At 69.1% G+C, this 16,383-nt stretch overlaps 1 protein-coding gene across 2 annotated transcripts; it reads right to left on the bottom strand.

The window, feature by feature from the left end:
- Window positions 1-2,230: 2,230 nt before the first annotated feature.
- ALDOA (aldolase, fructose-bisphosphate A) lies at window positions 2,231-15,272 on the bottom strand. 2 transcript variants are annotated; one of them, XM_068923299.1, is made up of 9 exons: window positions 15,239-15,272; window positions 11,624-11,746; window positions 9,532-9,743; window positions 8,003-8,057; window positions 6,271-6,431; window positions 5,304-5,387; window positions 5,044-5,218; window positions 4,754-4,953; window positions 2,231-2,412 (listed from the first exon to the last, which is right to left on the bottom strand). In XM_068923299.1, the coding sequence occupies exons 2-9, from the start codon at window positions 11,733-11,735 to the stop codon at window positions 2,317-2,319; spliced, it is 1,095 nt and encodes a 364-aa protein (XP_068779400.1). In that variant the 5' UTR covers window positions 11,736-11,746; window positions 15,239-15,272; the 3' UTR covers window positions 2,231-2,316. The 2 variants fall into 2 exon arrangements, with proteins under 2 accessions (XP_068779400.1, XP_068779399.1); XM_068923298.1 differs by lacking the exon at window positions 15,239-15,272 and adding an exon at window positions 14,257-14,630.
- Window positions 15,273-16,383: the final 1,111 nt, after the last annotated feature.

The raw sequence follows: 16,383 nt of genomic DNA, 5'->3' as shown, positions 1-16,383 counted from the left end.
TGCCTGGGCCCCTCCCTGGATGCCTGGGCCCCTCCCGGACGCCTGGGCCCCTCCTGGACACCTGGGCCCCTCCCAGACACCTGGGTCCCTCCCAGATGCCTGGGTCCTTCCCTGGACTCCTGGGCCCCTCCCGGATGCCTGGGCCCCTCCCGAACTCCTGGGTCCCTCCCCAGATGCCTGGGTCCCTCCCCGGACACCTGGGTCCCCCCGGACGCCTGGGCCCCTCCCGGACACCTGGGCCCCTCCCCGGACTCCTGGGTCCTTGTCAGGACACCTGGGTCCTTCCCGGACGCCTGGGCCCCTCCCCGGATGCCTGGGCCCTCCCCAGACACCTCGGTCCCTCCCCGGACGCCTGGGCCCCTTCCTGGACACCTAGGCCCTCCCGAACACCTGGGCCCTCCTGGACTCCTGGGCCCCTTCCTGCCCGGACACCTGGGCCCCTCCCGGACGCCTGGGCCCCTCCCAGACACCTGGACCCCTCCCCGGATGCCTGGGCCCTCCCAGCCGCCTGGGTCCCTCCCGGATGCCAGGGCCCCTCCCAGACACCTAGGTCCCTCCCCAGACACCTCGGCCCTTCCCTGGGCCCTTCCCCAGACGCCTGGGCCCCTCCCCGGACACCTGGGTCCCTCCCCGGACACCTGGGCCCATTACAGACGCTTGGTTCCCTCTGGGACGCCTGGGCCCCTCTCCGGACATCTCTGCCCTTCCCCGGACTCCTGGGCCCCCTCCCCAGACGCCTGGGTCCTTCCAGGACACCTGGGCCCTTCCCGGATGCCTGGGCCCCTCTCAGACGCCTGGGTCCCTCCCCGGATGCCTGGGCCCCTCCCCGGACCCCTGGGCCCCTCCCCGGACAGCTGGGTCCCTCCCCGGACACCTGGGCCCATTACAGACACTTGGTTCCCTCCGGGACGCCAGGGCCCCTCCCCGGATGCCTGGGTCCCTCCCCGGATGCCTGGGCCCCTCCCTGGACTCCTGGGCCCCCTCCCTGGACACCTGGGTCCCTCCAGGACGCCTGGGCCCCTTCCTGGACACCTGGGTCCCTCCAGGACGCCTGGGCCGCTCCCCGGACACCTGGGCCCATTACAGACGCTTGGTTCCCTCCCGGACACCTGGGCCCCTCCCGGACACCTGGGCCCCTCCCCGGACACCTGGGCCCCTTCCCCGGACACCTGGGCCCATTACAGACGCTTGCTTCCCTCCGGGACACCTGGGCCCCTTCCCGGATGCCCTGGTCCTTCCCAGACTCCTGGGCCTCCTCCCCGGACGCCTGGGCCCTCCCGGACACCTGGGCCCTCCCCGGATGCCCTGGTCCTTCCCGGACGCTTGGGCCCCCGTCCCCGGACGCCTGGGCCCCCTCCCCCGGACACCTGGGCCCTTCCCGGACGCCTGGGCCCCTCTCAGACGCCTGGGCCCCTCCCCGGACACCTGGGCCCCTCCCCGGACACCTGGGTCCCCCCGGACACCTGGGCCCATTACAGACACTTGGTTCCCTCCGGGACGCCAGGGCCCCTCCCTGGACACCTGGGTCCCTCCCCGGATGCCTGGGCCCCTCCCTGGACTCCTGGGTCCCTCCAGGACGCCTGGGTCCCTCCAGGACGCCTGGGCCCCTTCCTGGACACCTGGGTCCCTCCAGGACGCCTGGGCCCCTCCCAGACGCCTGGGCCCCTCCCCCGGACACCTGGGTCCCTCCCAGATGCCTGGGCCCATTACAGACGCTTGGTTCCCTCCGGGACGCCTGGGCCCCTCTCCGGACATCTCTGCCCTTCCCTGGACTCCTGGGCCCCCTCCCCAGACGCCTGGGTCCTTCCAGGACACCTGGGCCCTTCCCGGATGCCTGGGCCCCTCTCAGACGCCTGGGTCCCTCCCCGGACAGCTGGGTCCCTCCCCGGACAGCTGGGCCCATTACAGACACTTGGTTCCCTCCCGGACGCCAGGGCCCCTCCCTGGACACCTGGGTCCCTCCCCGGATGCCTGGGCCCCTCCCTGGACTCCTGGGCCCCCTCCCTGGACACCTGGGTCCCTCCAGGACGCCTGGGCCCCTTCCTGGACACCTGGGTCCCTCCAGGACGCCTGGGCCGCTCCCCGGACACCTGGGCCCATTACAGACGCTTGGTTCCCTCCGGGACACCTGGGCCCCTCCCGGACACCTGGGCCCCTCCCCGGACACCTGGGCCCCTCCCCGGACACCTGGGTCCCCTCCCCCGGCCGCCCGGGCCCCCCAAGACGCGGGTGCGGAGGCAGATGCCGTTTATTGCCGGAGCGGGAGAGGCGGCGGCGGCGGGGGGGGGGCGGGGCGGCCCCGGACGCCGGGGCCCCTCAGTAGGCGTGGTTGGAGATGAAGAGGGACTCGCTGGCGGCGGCCCCCGCCGGCCCGCTGGGCGCGTACTTGCCCTGGCACGCCAGCGAGTTGGCCTGCGGGCGCAGGGAGCCGCGCGTCACGCCGCGGACGCCCGCGCTCCCCCCGTCCCCCCGTCCCACCAGGACCCCCGTCCCCATGTCACCACGTCCCACCAGGACCTCCATCTCCACGTTCTCATGTCCCACCACAACCCCCATCACCACGTCACCACGTCCCACCAGGACCTCCATCTCCACGTCCTCACGTCCCACCACAACCCCCATCACCACGTCACCACGTCCCACCAGGACCTCCATCTCCACGTTCTCATGTCCCACCACAACCCCCATCACCACATCACCACGTCCCACCAGGACCTCCATCTCCACGTCCTCGTGTCCCACCACGACCCCCGTCCCCATGTCCCCATGTCCCACCAGGACCCACATCCCCATGTCCCACCACGACCCACGTCCCCATGTTCTCATGTCCCACCAGGACCTTCATCTCCACGTCCTCATGTCCCACCACGACCCCCGTCACCACGTCCCCATGTCCCCATGTCCCACCACGACCCACGTCCCCATGTCCTTATGTCCCACCAGGACCTTCATCTCCATGCCCCCACGTCCCACCACAACCCCCGTCCCCACGTCCCACCAGGACCTCCATCTCCACGTCCTCGTGTCCCACCACGACCCCCGTCCCCACGTCCCACCAGGACCTCCATCTCCACGTCCTCATGTCCCACCACGACCCCCGTCCCCCCGTCCCACCAGGACCTCCGTCTCCACGTCCTCATGTCCCACCATGACCCCCGTCACCACGTCCCACCAGGACCTCCATCTCCACGTCCCCACGTCCCACCAGGACCTCCATCTCCATGTCCTCATGTCCCACCACGACCCCCGTCACCACCTCCCACCAGGACCTCCATCTCCATGTTCTCATGTCCCACCACAACCCCCATCACCACGTCACCACGTCCCACCAGGACCTCCATCTCCACGTCCCCACGTCCCACCAGGACCTTCATCTCCACGTCCTCATGTCCCACCACGACCCCCGTCACCACGTCCCCACATCCCACCAGGACCTCCATCTCCACGTCCCCACCTCCCACCAGGACCTCCATCTCCACGTCCTCATGTCCCACCACGACCCCCGTCCCCACCTCCCACCAGGACCTCCATCTCCACGTCCTCATGTCCCACCATGACCCCCGTCCCCACCTCCCACCAGGACCTCCATCTCCACGTCCTCATGTCCCACCACGACCCCCGTCCCCACGTCCCACCAGGACCTCCGTCTCCACGTCCTCATGTCCCACCATGACCCCCGTCACCACGTCACCACGTCCCACCAGGACCTCCATCTCCATGTCCCCACGTCCCACCACGACCCCCATCCCCACGTCCCCACGTCCCACCAGGACCTCCATCTCCATGTCCCCACGTCCCACCAGCACCCCCGTCCCCACGTCCCACCAGCACCCCCGTCCCCACGTCCCACCACAATCCACATCCCCATGTCCTCACGTCCCACCACGACGCACATCCCCATGTCACCATGTCCCACCAGCACCCACGTCCTCACGTTCCACCAGCACCCCCGTCCCCATGTCCTCATGCCCCACCACGACCCCTGTCCCAATGTCCCCACGTCCCACCAGCACCCCCGTCCCCACCTCCCACCAGGACCTCCGTCCCCACGTCCCACCACGACCCCCGTCCCCACGTCACCACGTCCCACCAGGACCCCCGTCCCCACGTCCCACCAGGACCTCCATCCCCACGTCACCACGTCCCACGTCACCACATCCCACCAGGACCCCCGTCCCAATGTCCCCACATCCCACCAGGACCTCCATCTCCATGTCCCCACGTCCCACCAGCACCCCATCCCCATGTCACCACGTTCCACCAGGACCTCCATCTCTATGTCCCCACGTCCCACCACGACCCCCGTCCCCATGTCCCCACGTCCCACCAGGACCTCCATGTCCCCATGTCCCACCAGGATCCCCGTCCCCACATCACCACGTCCCACCAGCACCCCCATCCCCATGTCACCACATCCCACCAGGACCTTCATCTCCATGTCCTCATGTCCCACCAGCACCCCTGTCCTCATGTCTCCACGCCCCACCATGACCCCCGTCCCCATATCACCCTGTCCCACCAGCACCCCTGTCCCCATGTCACCACATCCCACCAGGAGCCCTGTCCCCATGCCCCACCACAGCCGCTATCCTCATGTCAACCACGTCCCACCAGCACCCCGTCCTCCTGCCTCCACCTCCCACCACGACACCCATCCCCACGTCCCACCACAATCCATGTCACCACGTCCCACCAGAACCCACGTCCCACCACGACCCCCATCCCCACGTCCCCGCCGCGTCCCCCCACCTACCAGGGCGCGCTTGACGTACTCCTCCTGGGCGGCCTTGGTGTTGTCGCGCTTGCCGGCCCAGGCGCGCAGGGCCGAGGCCTGCAGCGCCCGCCCGTAGGAGAAGGTCAGGGCCCAGGGCCGCGCCAGCGGGCACCGGTTGATGGCGTTGAGGTTCAGCGACGCCTCCTCCTCGCTCTGGCCCCCGGACAGGAACGTGATGCCTGCGCGGGGACGGGGACGTCAGCCGCGGCGCGACGCGGCCGTAGGGGATGGGGCCAACCCAGGGCCACGCCGGTGCCACCGAGGCTCACCGGGGACGGCGGGTGGCACGGTGCGCCGCAGGGCAGTGACGGTGGCCATGGCGATCTCCTCGGGGCTGTACTTCTTGGGACAGGCGTGACCCGCCGTCACCATGTTGGGCTTGAGCAGGGTCCCCTCCAGGTAGACGTGGTGGTCGCTCAGCGCCTTGTAGACGGCCGCCAGCACCTGGGGACGCGGCGGGGACACGTTGCGGACGCGGCGGGGACAGGGAGGCGGTTGGGGACGCGGCGGGGAACGCGGGGACACCCACCTTCTCCGTGACGTACTGGCAGCGCTTGAGGTCGTGGTCGCCGTCAGGGAGGATCTCGGGCTCCACGATGGGGACGATGCCGTTCTGGGGGGACAGGGCACGAGTTGGGGGACGTGCGAGGACACCTGGGGGCAGCCGGCCACCCTGGGGCGACACAAGGGCACACGGACCCACAGCCAGGAGGTGCCCAGCCCCCTCGGGGTGACAATAGGTGACACAAGGGCCCCGCCAAGGCCGCGTCCCGGCATCACGGCACAACCAGGAGGCCCCCAGCCACCCCGGGGGTGACAGCAAGTGACGCAGAGATGCTACCAAAGCCACGTCTGGGTGTCACAGCGCAGCCAGGAGCTCCCCAGCCACCCCATGGTGACAGGAGGGGACACTAGGCGACACAGGGACACTGCCAAGGCCATCTCCTGGCACCACGACACAACCAGGAAGTCCCCAGCCATCCCGAGGTGACACAGGAACGCCACCAAAACCACGTCCCAGCACCACGGTGGAACCAGCATGTCCCCAGCCACCCCGAGGTGGCAGCAGGTGGCACAGGGACGTGGCCGAAGCCACGTCCCAGTGCCACAGCGCAGCCAGGAGATCCCCAGCCACCTCGGGGTGGCAGCAGGTGACGCGGGAAGGCCGCCAAGGCCACATCCCGGCGCTACGACACCGCCGGGACATCTCCGGCCATCCCAGAGCGCCAAGAGGCGACGCAAGGACACCACCGACGTCGCGTCCCGGCGCCGCGCCGCGGCCAGGAGACCCCCGGCCACCCCGGGGTGACGAGAGGGAACGCAGGGACACGCCACCGCATCGCGTCCCGGCGCGACAGCCCAGCCGGGAGGTCCCCAGCCACCCCCGGGAGGGGGTGACACACCGACGCCGGGAGCTCTCCAACCCCTCCCAGGTGACAAAAGGAGGCGGGGACCCGCCGGCACCCCACGCCACGTCTGGGGCGGGGGTGACAGACCTGCTGGCAGATGCTGGCGTAGCGGGCGAGGACGTTGGCGTTCTCCATGATGGCGAGGCGCGAGGGCGTGTGCTCCGAGATCTTGAGCACGCAGCGCCACTTGGCGAAGTCGGCCCCGTCCTTCTTGTACTGGGCGCAGCGCTCCATCAGCCCGTCCAGGCCTGGGCGCGCGGGGACACCGTGGGGACGCGGGTGGGGATGGGGGGGGGAGGGGGACACGGCCACGAGGACGACGGCGGGGGGCAGCATTGGGGACGCAGAGATGGCCGTAGGGACGTGGAGATGGCCTCGGGGACCATGGAGAACCGTGGAGATGGGGTTGGTTATGGGCTTGGGGACGCAGAGATGGCCGTAGGGATGTGGAGATGGCCTCGGGGACATGGGGTGGCAGTTGGGGACGGCCTTGGGGACACCAGCAGGGACTGAACCACGGAGATGGGGTCAGTCATGGGTTTGGGGACGCAGAGATGGCCGTAGGGGACATGGGGATGGCCTTGGGGCACGGCCTTGGGGACACCAGTGGGGACTGAACCACGGAGATGGGGTCAGTCATGGGCTTGGGGACGCAGAGATGGCCGTAGGGATGTGGAGATGGCCTCGGGGACATGGGGTGGCAGTTGGGGACGGCCTCGGGGACACCAGTGGGGACTGAACCACGGAGATGCGGTTGGTCATGGGCTTGGGGACGCAGAGATGGCCGTAGGGACGTGGGAGATGGCCTCGGGGACATGGGGTGGCATTGGGGGATGGCCTCGGGGACACCAGCAGGGACTGAACCACGGAGTTGGGGTTGGTCATGGGCTTGGGGACGCAGAGATGGCCGTAGGGATGTGGAGATGGCCTCGGGGACATGGGGTGGCATTGGGGGATGGCCTCGGGGACACCAGTGGGGACTGAACCACGGAGATGCGGTTGGTCATGGGCTTGGGGACGCAGAGATGGCCGTAGGGGACATGGGGTGGCATTTGGGGACGGCCTCGGGGACACCAGCGGGGACTGAACCACAGAGATGGGGTCAGTCATGGGTTTGGGGACGCAGAGATGGCCGTAGGGACGTGGAGATGGCCTCGGGGACATGGGGTGGCATTGGGGGATGGCCTCGGGGACACCAGCAGGGACCGCGCAGGGAGAGGCATGGAGATGGTGATGGCAATGGCCTTGGGGACACTGGGACGGCCTTGGGGACACCGGCGAGGAGGTGGGGATGGTGGCAGGGAACGCGTGGGGAGAGCCACGGGGATGGCGTCGGGGACACAGATGGCCTTGGGGACAGCGTTGGAGAGACAGAGATGACATAGGGAACACGGGGACAGCCTTGGGAAGGTGGAGAAGGCAGAGAGGACTTGGGGACAGCTTCGGGGACACGGGGACAGCCTTGGGGACACGCAGACACAGCCAGGGACACTGGGATGCCGATGAGGACACAGGAACAATGTTGGGCACCGCTTGGGGACACAGGGACCCCCTTGGGGACACCCTTGGGGACCTGGGGACACCGAAATACCCTAGAGAACCTCTTGGGGACACGAGGACCCCTTTGGGGACACAGGGAAGCCCTCAGGGACGCCCTTGGGGACCTGGGGACGCCCTTGGGGACCCGAGAAGCCCTTGAGGACATCTTTGGGGACTTCCTAAGGACCTAGGAATACCCTTGGGGACATGGGGACACCCTCGGGGCCACCCTTGGAGACCTTGCAGGGACATGAGGCCACCCTCGGGGACGGTCACTCACCCTGGGTGGTGGTCTCGCCATTGGTGCCAGCCAGGGGCACAACCCCCTTGTCCACCTGGGGGGGGGGGGGACGCGGGGACACGGTCACTGGGAGCTGGCCTGGCTCCATGGCCACCCCGTCCCCACGTCCCCCACATCCCCCCAACGTCCCTGTCTCCCCCAACGTCCCCTCGATGTCCCCACTCTGAGACTACGTTCCCCCACCATCCCCGTGTCCCTCAACGTCCCCAATGTCCCCTTGTGCCCCATCGTCCCTACGTCCCCTTCATGTCTCCACGTCCCCCGACGTCCCCTCAACGTCTCCTTGTCTCCCAACATCCCCACGTCCCCTCCACATCTCTACGTCCCCCAGTGTCCCCTCCACGTCCCCCCCCCAACGTCTCCACGTCGCATCCACGTCTCCGTGTCCCCCAACGTCCTCTAATCGGCTCTGCATCTCCCCGACGTCCTTGCGTCCCCTTTGTGTCCCCGTGTCCAACATCCGCACATCCTGTCACCTCCATGTCCCCCAACGTCCCCTCGACGTCTCCGCATCTCCCCAACGTCCTTGCATCCCATCAACATCACCGTCCCCCAACGCTCCCTCAACGGCTCCACGTCCCCCCAACGTCCCTGCGTCCCCTCAACCTCTGTGTCCACCAACGTCCGCCAACGCTCCCTCAACATCTCCACGCCTCCCCAACGTCCCTGCGTCCCCTCAACCTCTCTGTGCCCACCACCATGCCCCAACGTTCCCTCAACGTCTCCACGCCTCCCCAATGTTCCCTCAACATCTCTGCGTCCACCACCGTCCCCCAACGGCTCCACGTCTCCCCAACGTCCTTACGTCCCCCTCAACCTCTCCGTGTCCACCACTGTCCCCTAACGTTCCTTCAACATCTCCACGCCTCCCTAATATCCCTGCGTCCCCTCAACATCTCTGCATCCACCACCGTCCCCCAACGTTCCCTCAACGGCTCCGTGTCTCCCCAACGTCCCTGCGTCCCCTCAACACCTGTGTGTCCACCACCGTCCCCCAACGCTCCCTCAACATCTCCACACCTCCCCAATGTCCATGCGTCCCCTCAACTTCTGTGCCCACCACCGTGCCCCAACGTTCCCTCAACGTCTCCACGCCTCCCCAATGTCCCCTCAACATCTCTGCGTCCACCACCGTCCCCCAACGTTCCCTCAACGGCTCCACATCTCCCCAACGTCCCTGCGTCCCCTCAACCTCTCTGCGTCCACCACCGTGCCCCAACGTTCCCTCAACATCTCCACATCTCCCCAACGTCCCTGCGTCCCCTCAACGTCTCTGCGCCCACCACCGTGCCCCAACGTTCCCTCAACATCTCCACGCCTCCCCAACGCCCCTGCGTCCCCTCAACCTCTCTGCGCCCACCACCGTGCCCCAACGTTCCCTCAACATCTCCACGCCTCCCCAACGTCCCTGCATCCCCTCAACATCTCTGTGTCCACCACCGTCCCTCAACGTTCCCTCAACTTCCCCCCATCTCCCCAACGCCTCCGCCTCCCCCCGACGTCCCCACCTTGATGCCGACGAGGCCGCCCTTGGCGCGGATGACGGCGGGGAAGGGGCGCCCGTCGTCGGCCTTCTGGTAGAGGGTCTCGTGGAAGAGGATGACGCCGCCGATGCAGGGGTCGACGCGCTGGTCGGCCGTGAAGAGCAGCTGGCGGTACCAGCGGCGGTTCTCCTCCGTGTTCTCCGCCCCCACCGAGCTCAGCCGCTTGGCGATGCTGCCTGCGCCGGGGCCGCCCGCGTCACCCGCCGGGGCCGCCCGCGGCACCCACGCCACCCCAGGCGGCTGGGCTTTGCGGGGCTCCCGGTGCTCCCAAGGCCTCCCGGTCTCACCTGGGGCCACCTGGTGGCCACCTGGGGCCACCTAGAAACCCCCAGTAGCACCCTGGGGTCACCCAGCGTCACCTGCAGTCACCCATGGGCACCCTGGTGGCACCCACGCTCCCGTTGCACCAGGGTTGCCAGGGGTTGTGGGGCTCCCAGCGCTCTCAGGGCCTCCCGGTCTCACCTGGGGCCATCTGGTGGCCACCTGCGGCCACCTAGAAACCCCCAGTGGCACCTGGGCTCTCCCACTGTCGCCTGCAGTCACCCATGGGCACCCTGGTGGCACCCACGCTCCTGTTGCACCAGGGTTGCCAGGGGTTGTGGGGCTCCCAGGGCCTCCTGATTTCACCTGGGGCCACCCTGTAACCCCCAGTGGCACCCTGGGGTCACCCAGCGTCACCTGCAGTCACCCATGGGCACCCTGGTGGCACCCACGCTCCCGTTGCACCAGGGTTGCCAGGGGTTGTGGGGCTCCCAGCGCTCTCAGGGCCTCCCGGTCTCACCTGGGGCCACCTGGTGGCCACCTGCGGCCACCTAGAAACCCCCAGTGGCACCTGGGCTCTCCCACTGTCGCCTGTAGTCACCCATGGGCACCCTGGTGGCACCCACGCTCCTGTTGCACCAGGGTTGCCAGGGGTTGTGGGGCTCCCAGGGCCTCCTGATTTCACCTGGGGCCACCCTGTAACCCCCAGTGGCACCCTGGGGTCACCCAGCGTCACCTGCAGTCACCCATGGGCACCCTGGTGGCACCCACGCTCCCGTTGCACCAGGGTTGCCAGGGGTTGTGGGGCTCCCAGTGCTCCCAGGGCCTCCCAGTCTCACCTGGGGTCACCCTGTAACCCCCAGTGGCACCCTGGGGTCACCCAGCGTCACCTGCGGTCACCCATGGGCACCCTGGTGGCACCCACGCTCCCGTTGCACCAGGGATGCCAGGGGTTGTGGGGCTCCCAGTGCTCCCAGACTCACCTGGGGCCACCTGGGCTCCTCCTGGTCTCACCTGGGGTCACCCAGTGCCCTCCCAGCGTCACCCAGTGCCTCCTAATGCTTTTGTAGTTCTCCCCAGTAACCTCCTAGTCTTCCACCAGCAACTTCCAGTCCCACCCAGTGCCCCCAATCCCCTCCCAAGACCTCCCAGTCCTCCCCAGTATCACCTAATGTCACCCCATTCCCTCCCAGCATCACCCACTGCCTCCCGATCCCTCCCAGTGCCCCGATCTCCTCCCAGTGCTCCCAGTCCCTCCCCCAGTGTCACCCACTGCCTCCCGATCCCCTCCCAATGCCCCAACTCCTCTCCCAGTGTCACCTAGTGCCCCCCAATCCCTTTCCAGTGTCACCCAGTGCCCCTCAATTCACTCCCACAGCCTCCCTGCTCTTTTCCCAGTGCTCCCCAGTGCCCCTGATCTCACCCTAGTGCCCCCCAGTGCCACCTGAGAGCCCCCAGTCCCCTCCCAGTGCCTCCCAGTCCCCTCCCAGCACCACCTAGTGCCCCCTAATCTTCTCCCAGTGCTCCCTAGTGCCCCTGATCTCACCCTAGTGCCCCCCAGTGCCACCTGAGAGCCCCCAGTCCCCTCCCAGCACCTCCCAGTCCCCTCCCAGCACCACCTAGTGCCCCCCAATCTTCTCCCAGTGCTCCCCAGTGCCCCTGATCTCACCCTAGTGCCCCCCAGTGCCACCTGGGAACCCCCCAGTCCCCTCCCAGTGCCTCCCAGCGCCACCTGGTGCCCCCCAATCCCCTCCCAGTGCCCCCCGCTCCCCTCCCAGTGCTCCCAGCGCCGCACCGGTGGACTCATCGGCGGCGAGGATGCCCTTGCCGGGGGCGACGATGCGCAGGGCGATGTCGGCGAGCTCCTTCTTCTGCTCGGGCGTCAGCGCCGGGTACTGGTGCGGCATGGTGGCGGCGGCTGCGGGGAAAGGGGGGGGGGGCTCAGCGGGGACCCCGGCGTCCGGGCACGGGGCCCAGGCGTCCGGGGAATCACACCCCGCATCACCCCACGGGCCCAGGCGTCCGGGGAAACGCCCCACACTCCCCTGCCCATGGGGTCCGGGGAGGGGTTAAAGGGACCCAGGCGTCCGGGTTAGGGGGGGGAAGGGAAGAGGGACCCAGGCGTCCGGGTTGGGGGGGGAAGGGGAGAGGGACCCAGGCGTCCGGGTTTGGGGGGGGGGAGAGGGACCCAGGCGTCCGGGTTTGGGGGGGGAAGGGGAGAGGGACCCAGGCGTCCGGGTTTGGGGGGGGAAGGGGAGAGGGACCCAGGCGTCCGGGTTTGGGGGGGGAAGGGGAGAGGGACCCAGGCGTCCGGGTTTGGGGGGGGAAGGGGAGAGGGACCCAGGCGTCCGGGTTTGGGGGGGGGCGGGGAGAGGGACCCAGGCGTCCGGGTTTGGGGGGGGGCGGGGAGAGGGACCCAGGCGTCCGGGTTTGGGGGGGGGCGGGGAGAGGGACCCAGGCGTCCGGGTTTGGGGGGGGGCGGGGAGAGGGACCCAGGCGTCCGGGTTGGGGGGGAAGGGGAGAGGGACCCAGGCGTCCGGGTTGGGGGGGGAAGGGGAGAGGGACCCAGGCGTCCGGGTTGGGGGGGGAAGGGGAGAGGGACCCAGGCGTCCGGGTTGGGGGGGAAGGGGAGAGGGACCCAGGCGTCCGGGTTTGGGGGGGGGCGGGGAGAGGGACCCAGGCGTCCGGGTTTGGGGGGGGGCGGGGAGAGGGACCCAGGCGTCCGGGTTGGGGGGGGAAGGGGAGAGGGACCCAGGCGTCCGGGTTGGGGGGGAAGGGGAGAGGGACCCAGGCGTCCGGGTTGGGGGGGGAAGGGGAGAGGGACCCAGGCGTCCGGGTTGGGGGGGGAAGGGGAGAGGGACCCAGGCGTCCGGGTTGGGGGGGAAGGGGAGAGGGACCCAGGCGTCCGGGTTTGGGGGGGAAGGGGAGAGGGACCCAGGCGTCCGGGTTTGGGGGGGGGAAGGGGAGAGGGACCCAGGCGTCCGGGTTTGGGGGGGGGGGGGGAAGAGGGACCCAGGCGTCCGGGTTTGGGGGGGGGGGGGGAAGAGGGACCCAGGCGTCCGGGTTTGGGGGGGGGGGGGAAGAGGGACCCAGGCGTCCGGGTTTGGGGGGGGGGGGGAAGAGGGACCCAGGCGTCCGGGTTTGGGGGGGGGGGGAAGAGGGACCCAGGCGTCTGGGTTTGGGGGGGGGGAAGGGGAGAGGGACCCAGGCGTCCAGGTTGGGGGGGAAGGGGAGAGGGACCCAGGCGTCCGGGTTTGGGGGGGCGGGGAGAGGGACCCAGGCGTCCGGGTTGGGGGGGGGGGGAGAGGGACCCAGGCGTCCGGGTTGGGGGGGGGGGGGGAGAGGGACCCAGGCGTCCGGGTTGGGGGGGGGGGGGAGAGGGACCCAGGCGTCCGGGTTGGGGGGGGAAGGGGAGAGGGACCCAGGCGTCCGGGTTGGGGGGGGAAGGGGAGAGGGACCCAGGCGTCCGGGTTGGGGGGGGAAGGGGAGAGGGACCCAGGCGTCCGGGTTTGGGGGGGGGGGGGGGAAGAGGGACCCAGGCGTCTGGGTTTGGGGGGGGGGGGAAAGAGGGACCCAGGCGTCCGGGTTGGGGGGGGGGGGAAAGAGGGACCCAGGCGTCTGGGGTTGGGGGGGGGGGGAAAGAGGGACCCAGGCGTCTGGGGTTGGGGGGGGGGGAAGAGGGACCCAGGCGTCCGGGGTTGGGGGGGGGGGGAAGAGGGACCCAGGCGTCCGGGGTTGGGGGGGGGGGGAAGAGGGACCCAGGCGTCTGGGGTTGGGGGGGAAGAGGGACCCAGGCGTCCGGGTTTGGGGGGGGGGGGGGAAGAGGGACCCAGGCGTCCGGGTTTGGGGGGGGGGGGGAAGAGGGACCCAGGCGTCCGGGTTTGGGGGGGGGGGGGAAGAGGGACCCAGGCGTCCGGGTTTGGGGGGGGGGGGGGGAAGAGCGACCCAGGCGTCCGGGTTTGGGGGGGGGGGAAGAGGGACCCAGGCGTCCGGGTTTGGGGGGGGGGGAAGAGGGACCCAGGCGCCCGGATTTGGGGGGGGGGGGGGTAGACGGACCCAGGCGCCCGGATTTGGGGGGGAAGGGGAGAGGGACCCAGGCGTCCGGGTTTGGGGGGGGCGGGGAGAGGGACCCAGGCGTCCGGGTTTGGGGGGGGGGGAGAGGGACCCAGGCGTCCGGGGTTGGGGGGGGGGGGGAAGAGGGACCCAGGCGTCCGGGTTTGGGGGGGGGGGGGGAAGAGGGACCCAGGCGTCTGGGGTTGGGGGGGGGGGGAAGAGGGACCCAGGCGTCCGGGTTTGGGGGGGGGGGGGAAGAGGGACCCAGGCGTCCGGGTTTGGGGGGGGGGGGAAGAGGGACCCAGGTGTCCGGGTTTGGGGGGGGGGGAAGAGGGACCCAGGCGCCCGGATTTGGGGGGGGGGGGGTAGACGGACCCAGGCGTCCGGGCGGCAGCGGCTGCGAAGGGGAAATGGGACCCAGGCGTCCGGGTTGGGGAAGTCACCGCGGGCGGGGAGGGGACCCAGGCGTCCGGGTAGGGCTCTGGGTGCAGTCAGGGGCGGGACCCAGGCGTCCGAGTTGGGGGGGGGGAATTGGGGGGGGGGAAGGGACCAAGGTGTCCCAGGCATCCGGGTTGGGGGGGGGGAATTTGGGGGGAGGGGAGGGACCCAGGCGTCCGGGACGGAGCCCCAAGGGCGTCTCAAGGGCAGCAGGAAGGGCCCAGGCGTCCGGGCAGGGCCCCCCTTCCTCCTCCCCCTGCATGAGGCAGAGCGGGGCCTCCCTCAATCTGCTCCCCACAGCCCCAAAATCTGCCTTTCCAGCCCCAAAACCTGCTCTTCCCCCCCTAAATCTGCCCCCCCACCCCAAAATCTGCCATGCTAGCCCCAAAAATCTGCTCCTGCACCCCAAAATCTACCCCCACAGCCCCAAAAATCTGCTCCTTCATCCCAAAATGTGCCCCCACAGCCCCAAAATCTGCTCCCCCACCCCAAAAATCTGCTCCTCCACCCCAAAATCTCTTTCCAGCCCCAAAATCTGCCCCCACAGTCCCCTATTTGCCCCCCAGCCCCCTAAAGCTACCTTTTCAGCCCCAAATCTGCCCCCAGCCCCCAAATCTGCCCTCAAGTCTTCCCCCAAGCCCAAAATCTACATTTTCTGCCCCAAAACCCACCCACCTCCCCCAATCTCCACACTTTTAGCCCCAAAACCCGCCCCCAGCCCCCAATCTCCACACGTTTAGCCCCAAAATCCACCCCCCAGCCCCCAATCTCCACACGTTTAGCCCCAAAACCCGCCCCCAGCCCCCAATCTCCACACGTTTGGCCCCAAAACCCACCCCCTCCCCCAATCTCCACACGTTTGGCCCCAAAACCCGACTTTTTCGCCCCAAAACCTGCCGCCCCCCCCCCCGGGCCCCACCTGGTCTCGCGCCGAGGCTGCGGCGCGCGCGTGCGGTGCGGGGGGGGGGCTGTGACGTCAGAGGAAGCGGCGGGAGGGGCGAGGGGGGCGCTTAAAGGGGCCGCGCCGCCGAGCGCTGAGTCACCGCGCGGGGGGGGGGGACGGGGGGGATTGGGGTCCCGGGGGGGAATTGGGGGGGGTCCCGGGGGTTATTTGGGGGTTTAGGGGGGTCCTAGGTGGGTATTTGGGGTCCTGGGGGGGATTTGGGGGTCCCAGGGGTTATTTGGGGGGGTTTAAGGGGGGTCCTAGGTGGGTATTTGGGGTCCTGGGGGGGATTTGGGGGCCCCAGGGGTTATTTGGGGGTTTAGGGGGGTCCTAGGTGGGTATTTGGGGTCCTGGGGGGGATTTGGGGGTCTCGGGGGTTATTTGGGGGGAGTCTGGGGGTAATAGGGGGTCCTGGGTGGGTATTTGGGGGTCCCAGGGGTTATTTGGGAGGTCTGGGGGGCATTTGGGGTCCTCGGTGGGTATTTGGGGGGTCCTGGGGGTTATTTGGGGGGGTCTAAGGGGGTATTTGGGGTCCTGGATGGGTATTTGGGGTCCTGGGGGGGATTTGGGGGTCCTGGGGTTATTTGGGGGGGGTCTAGGGGTGTATTTGGGGTCCTGGGGGGGAATTTGGGGGGTCTAGGGGGGTTATTTGGGGATATTTGGGGTCCTGGGTGGGTATTTGGGGGGGTCCTGGGGGTTATTTGGGGGGGGTCTACAGGAGCGTATGGGGTCCTGGGTGAGTATTTGGGGTCCTGGGTGGGTATTTGGGGGGTCACAGGGGGTTATTTGAGGGGGTCTAGGGGAGTATATGGGGTCCTGGGTGGTAGTTGGCATTCCAGAGGGGAATTTGGGGGTCTCAGGGGATATTTGGGGGGGTCAGGGAGGGTATTTGGGGTGCTGAGGGAGTATTTGGGGGGTCTAGGAGGACATATAGGGTCCTGGGTGGGTATTTAGGGGGTCCCACGGAGTATTTGCGGGGGGTCTAGGGGGGTATATGTGATCCTGGGTGGGCATTTGGGGGAGCCCTGGAGGGTATTTGGGGTGCCGGGGGGGGTGTCAGGGGGGTATTTGGGGTGCCAGGGGGGTATAGGACTGCCCAGGGGGGTGTCGGGGGGGGTATT

The sequence above is a fragment of the Struthio camelus genome, chromosome 32, assembly GCF_040807025.1.
Source record: "Struthio camelus isolate bStrCam1 chromosome 32, bStrCam1.hap1, whole genome shotgun sequence".
NCBI lineage: Eukaryota > Metazoa > Chordata > Aves > Struthioniformes > Struthionidae > Struthio > Struthio camelus.
This window is presented reverse-complemented; position numbering and strand designations above follow the sequence as displayed.

What these genes read in the sequence shown, in the direction of transcription:
- ALDOA (XM_068923299.1), bottom strand. Translation starts at nt 11,735, where the DNA reads ATGCCGCACCAGTACCCGGCGCTGACGCCCGAGCAGAAGAAGGAGCTC. An exon ending in GCGGCCTCGTCGGCATCAAG is followed by an intron (nt 8,058 to 9,531) that starts GTGGGGACGTCG and finishes CCCCCCCCCCAG; the next exon opens with GTGGACAAGGGGGTTGTGCC. An exon ending in GCCAGTACGTCACGGAGAAG is followed by an intron (nt 5,219 to 5,303) that starts GTGGGTGTCCCC and finishes CCGCGTCCCCAG; the next exon opens with GTGCTGGCGGCCGTCTACAA.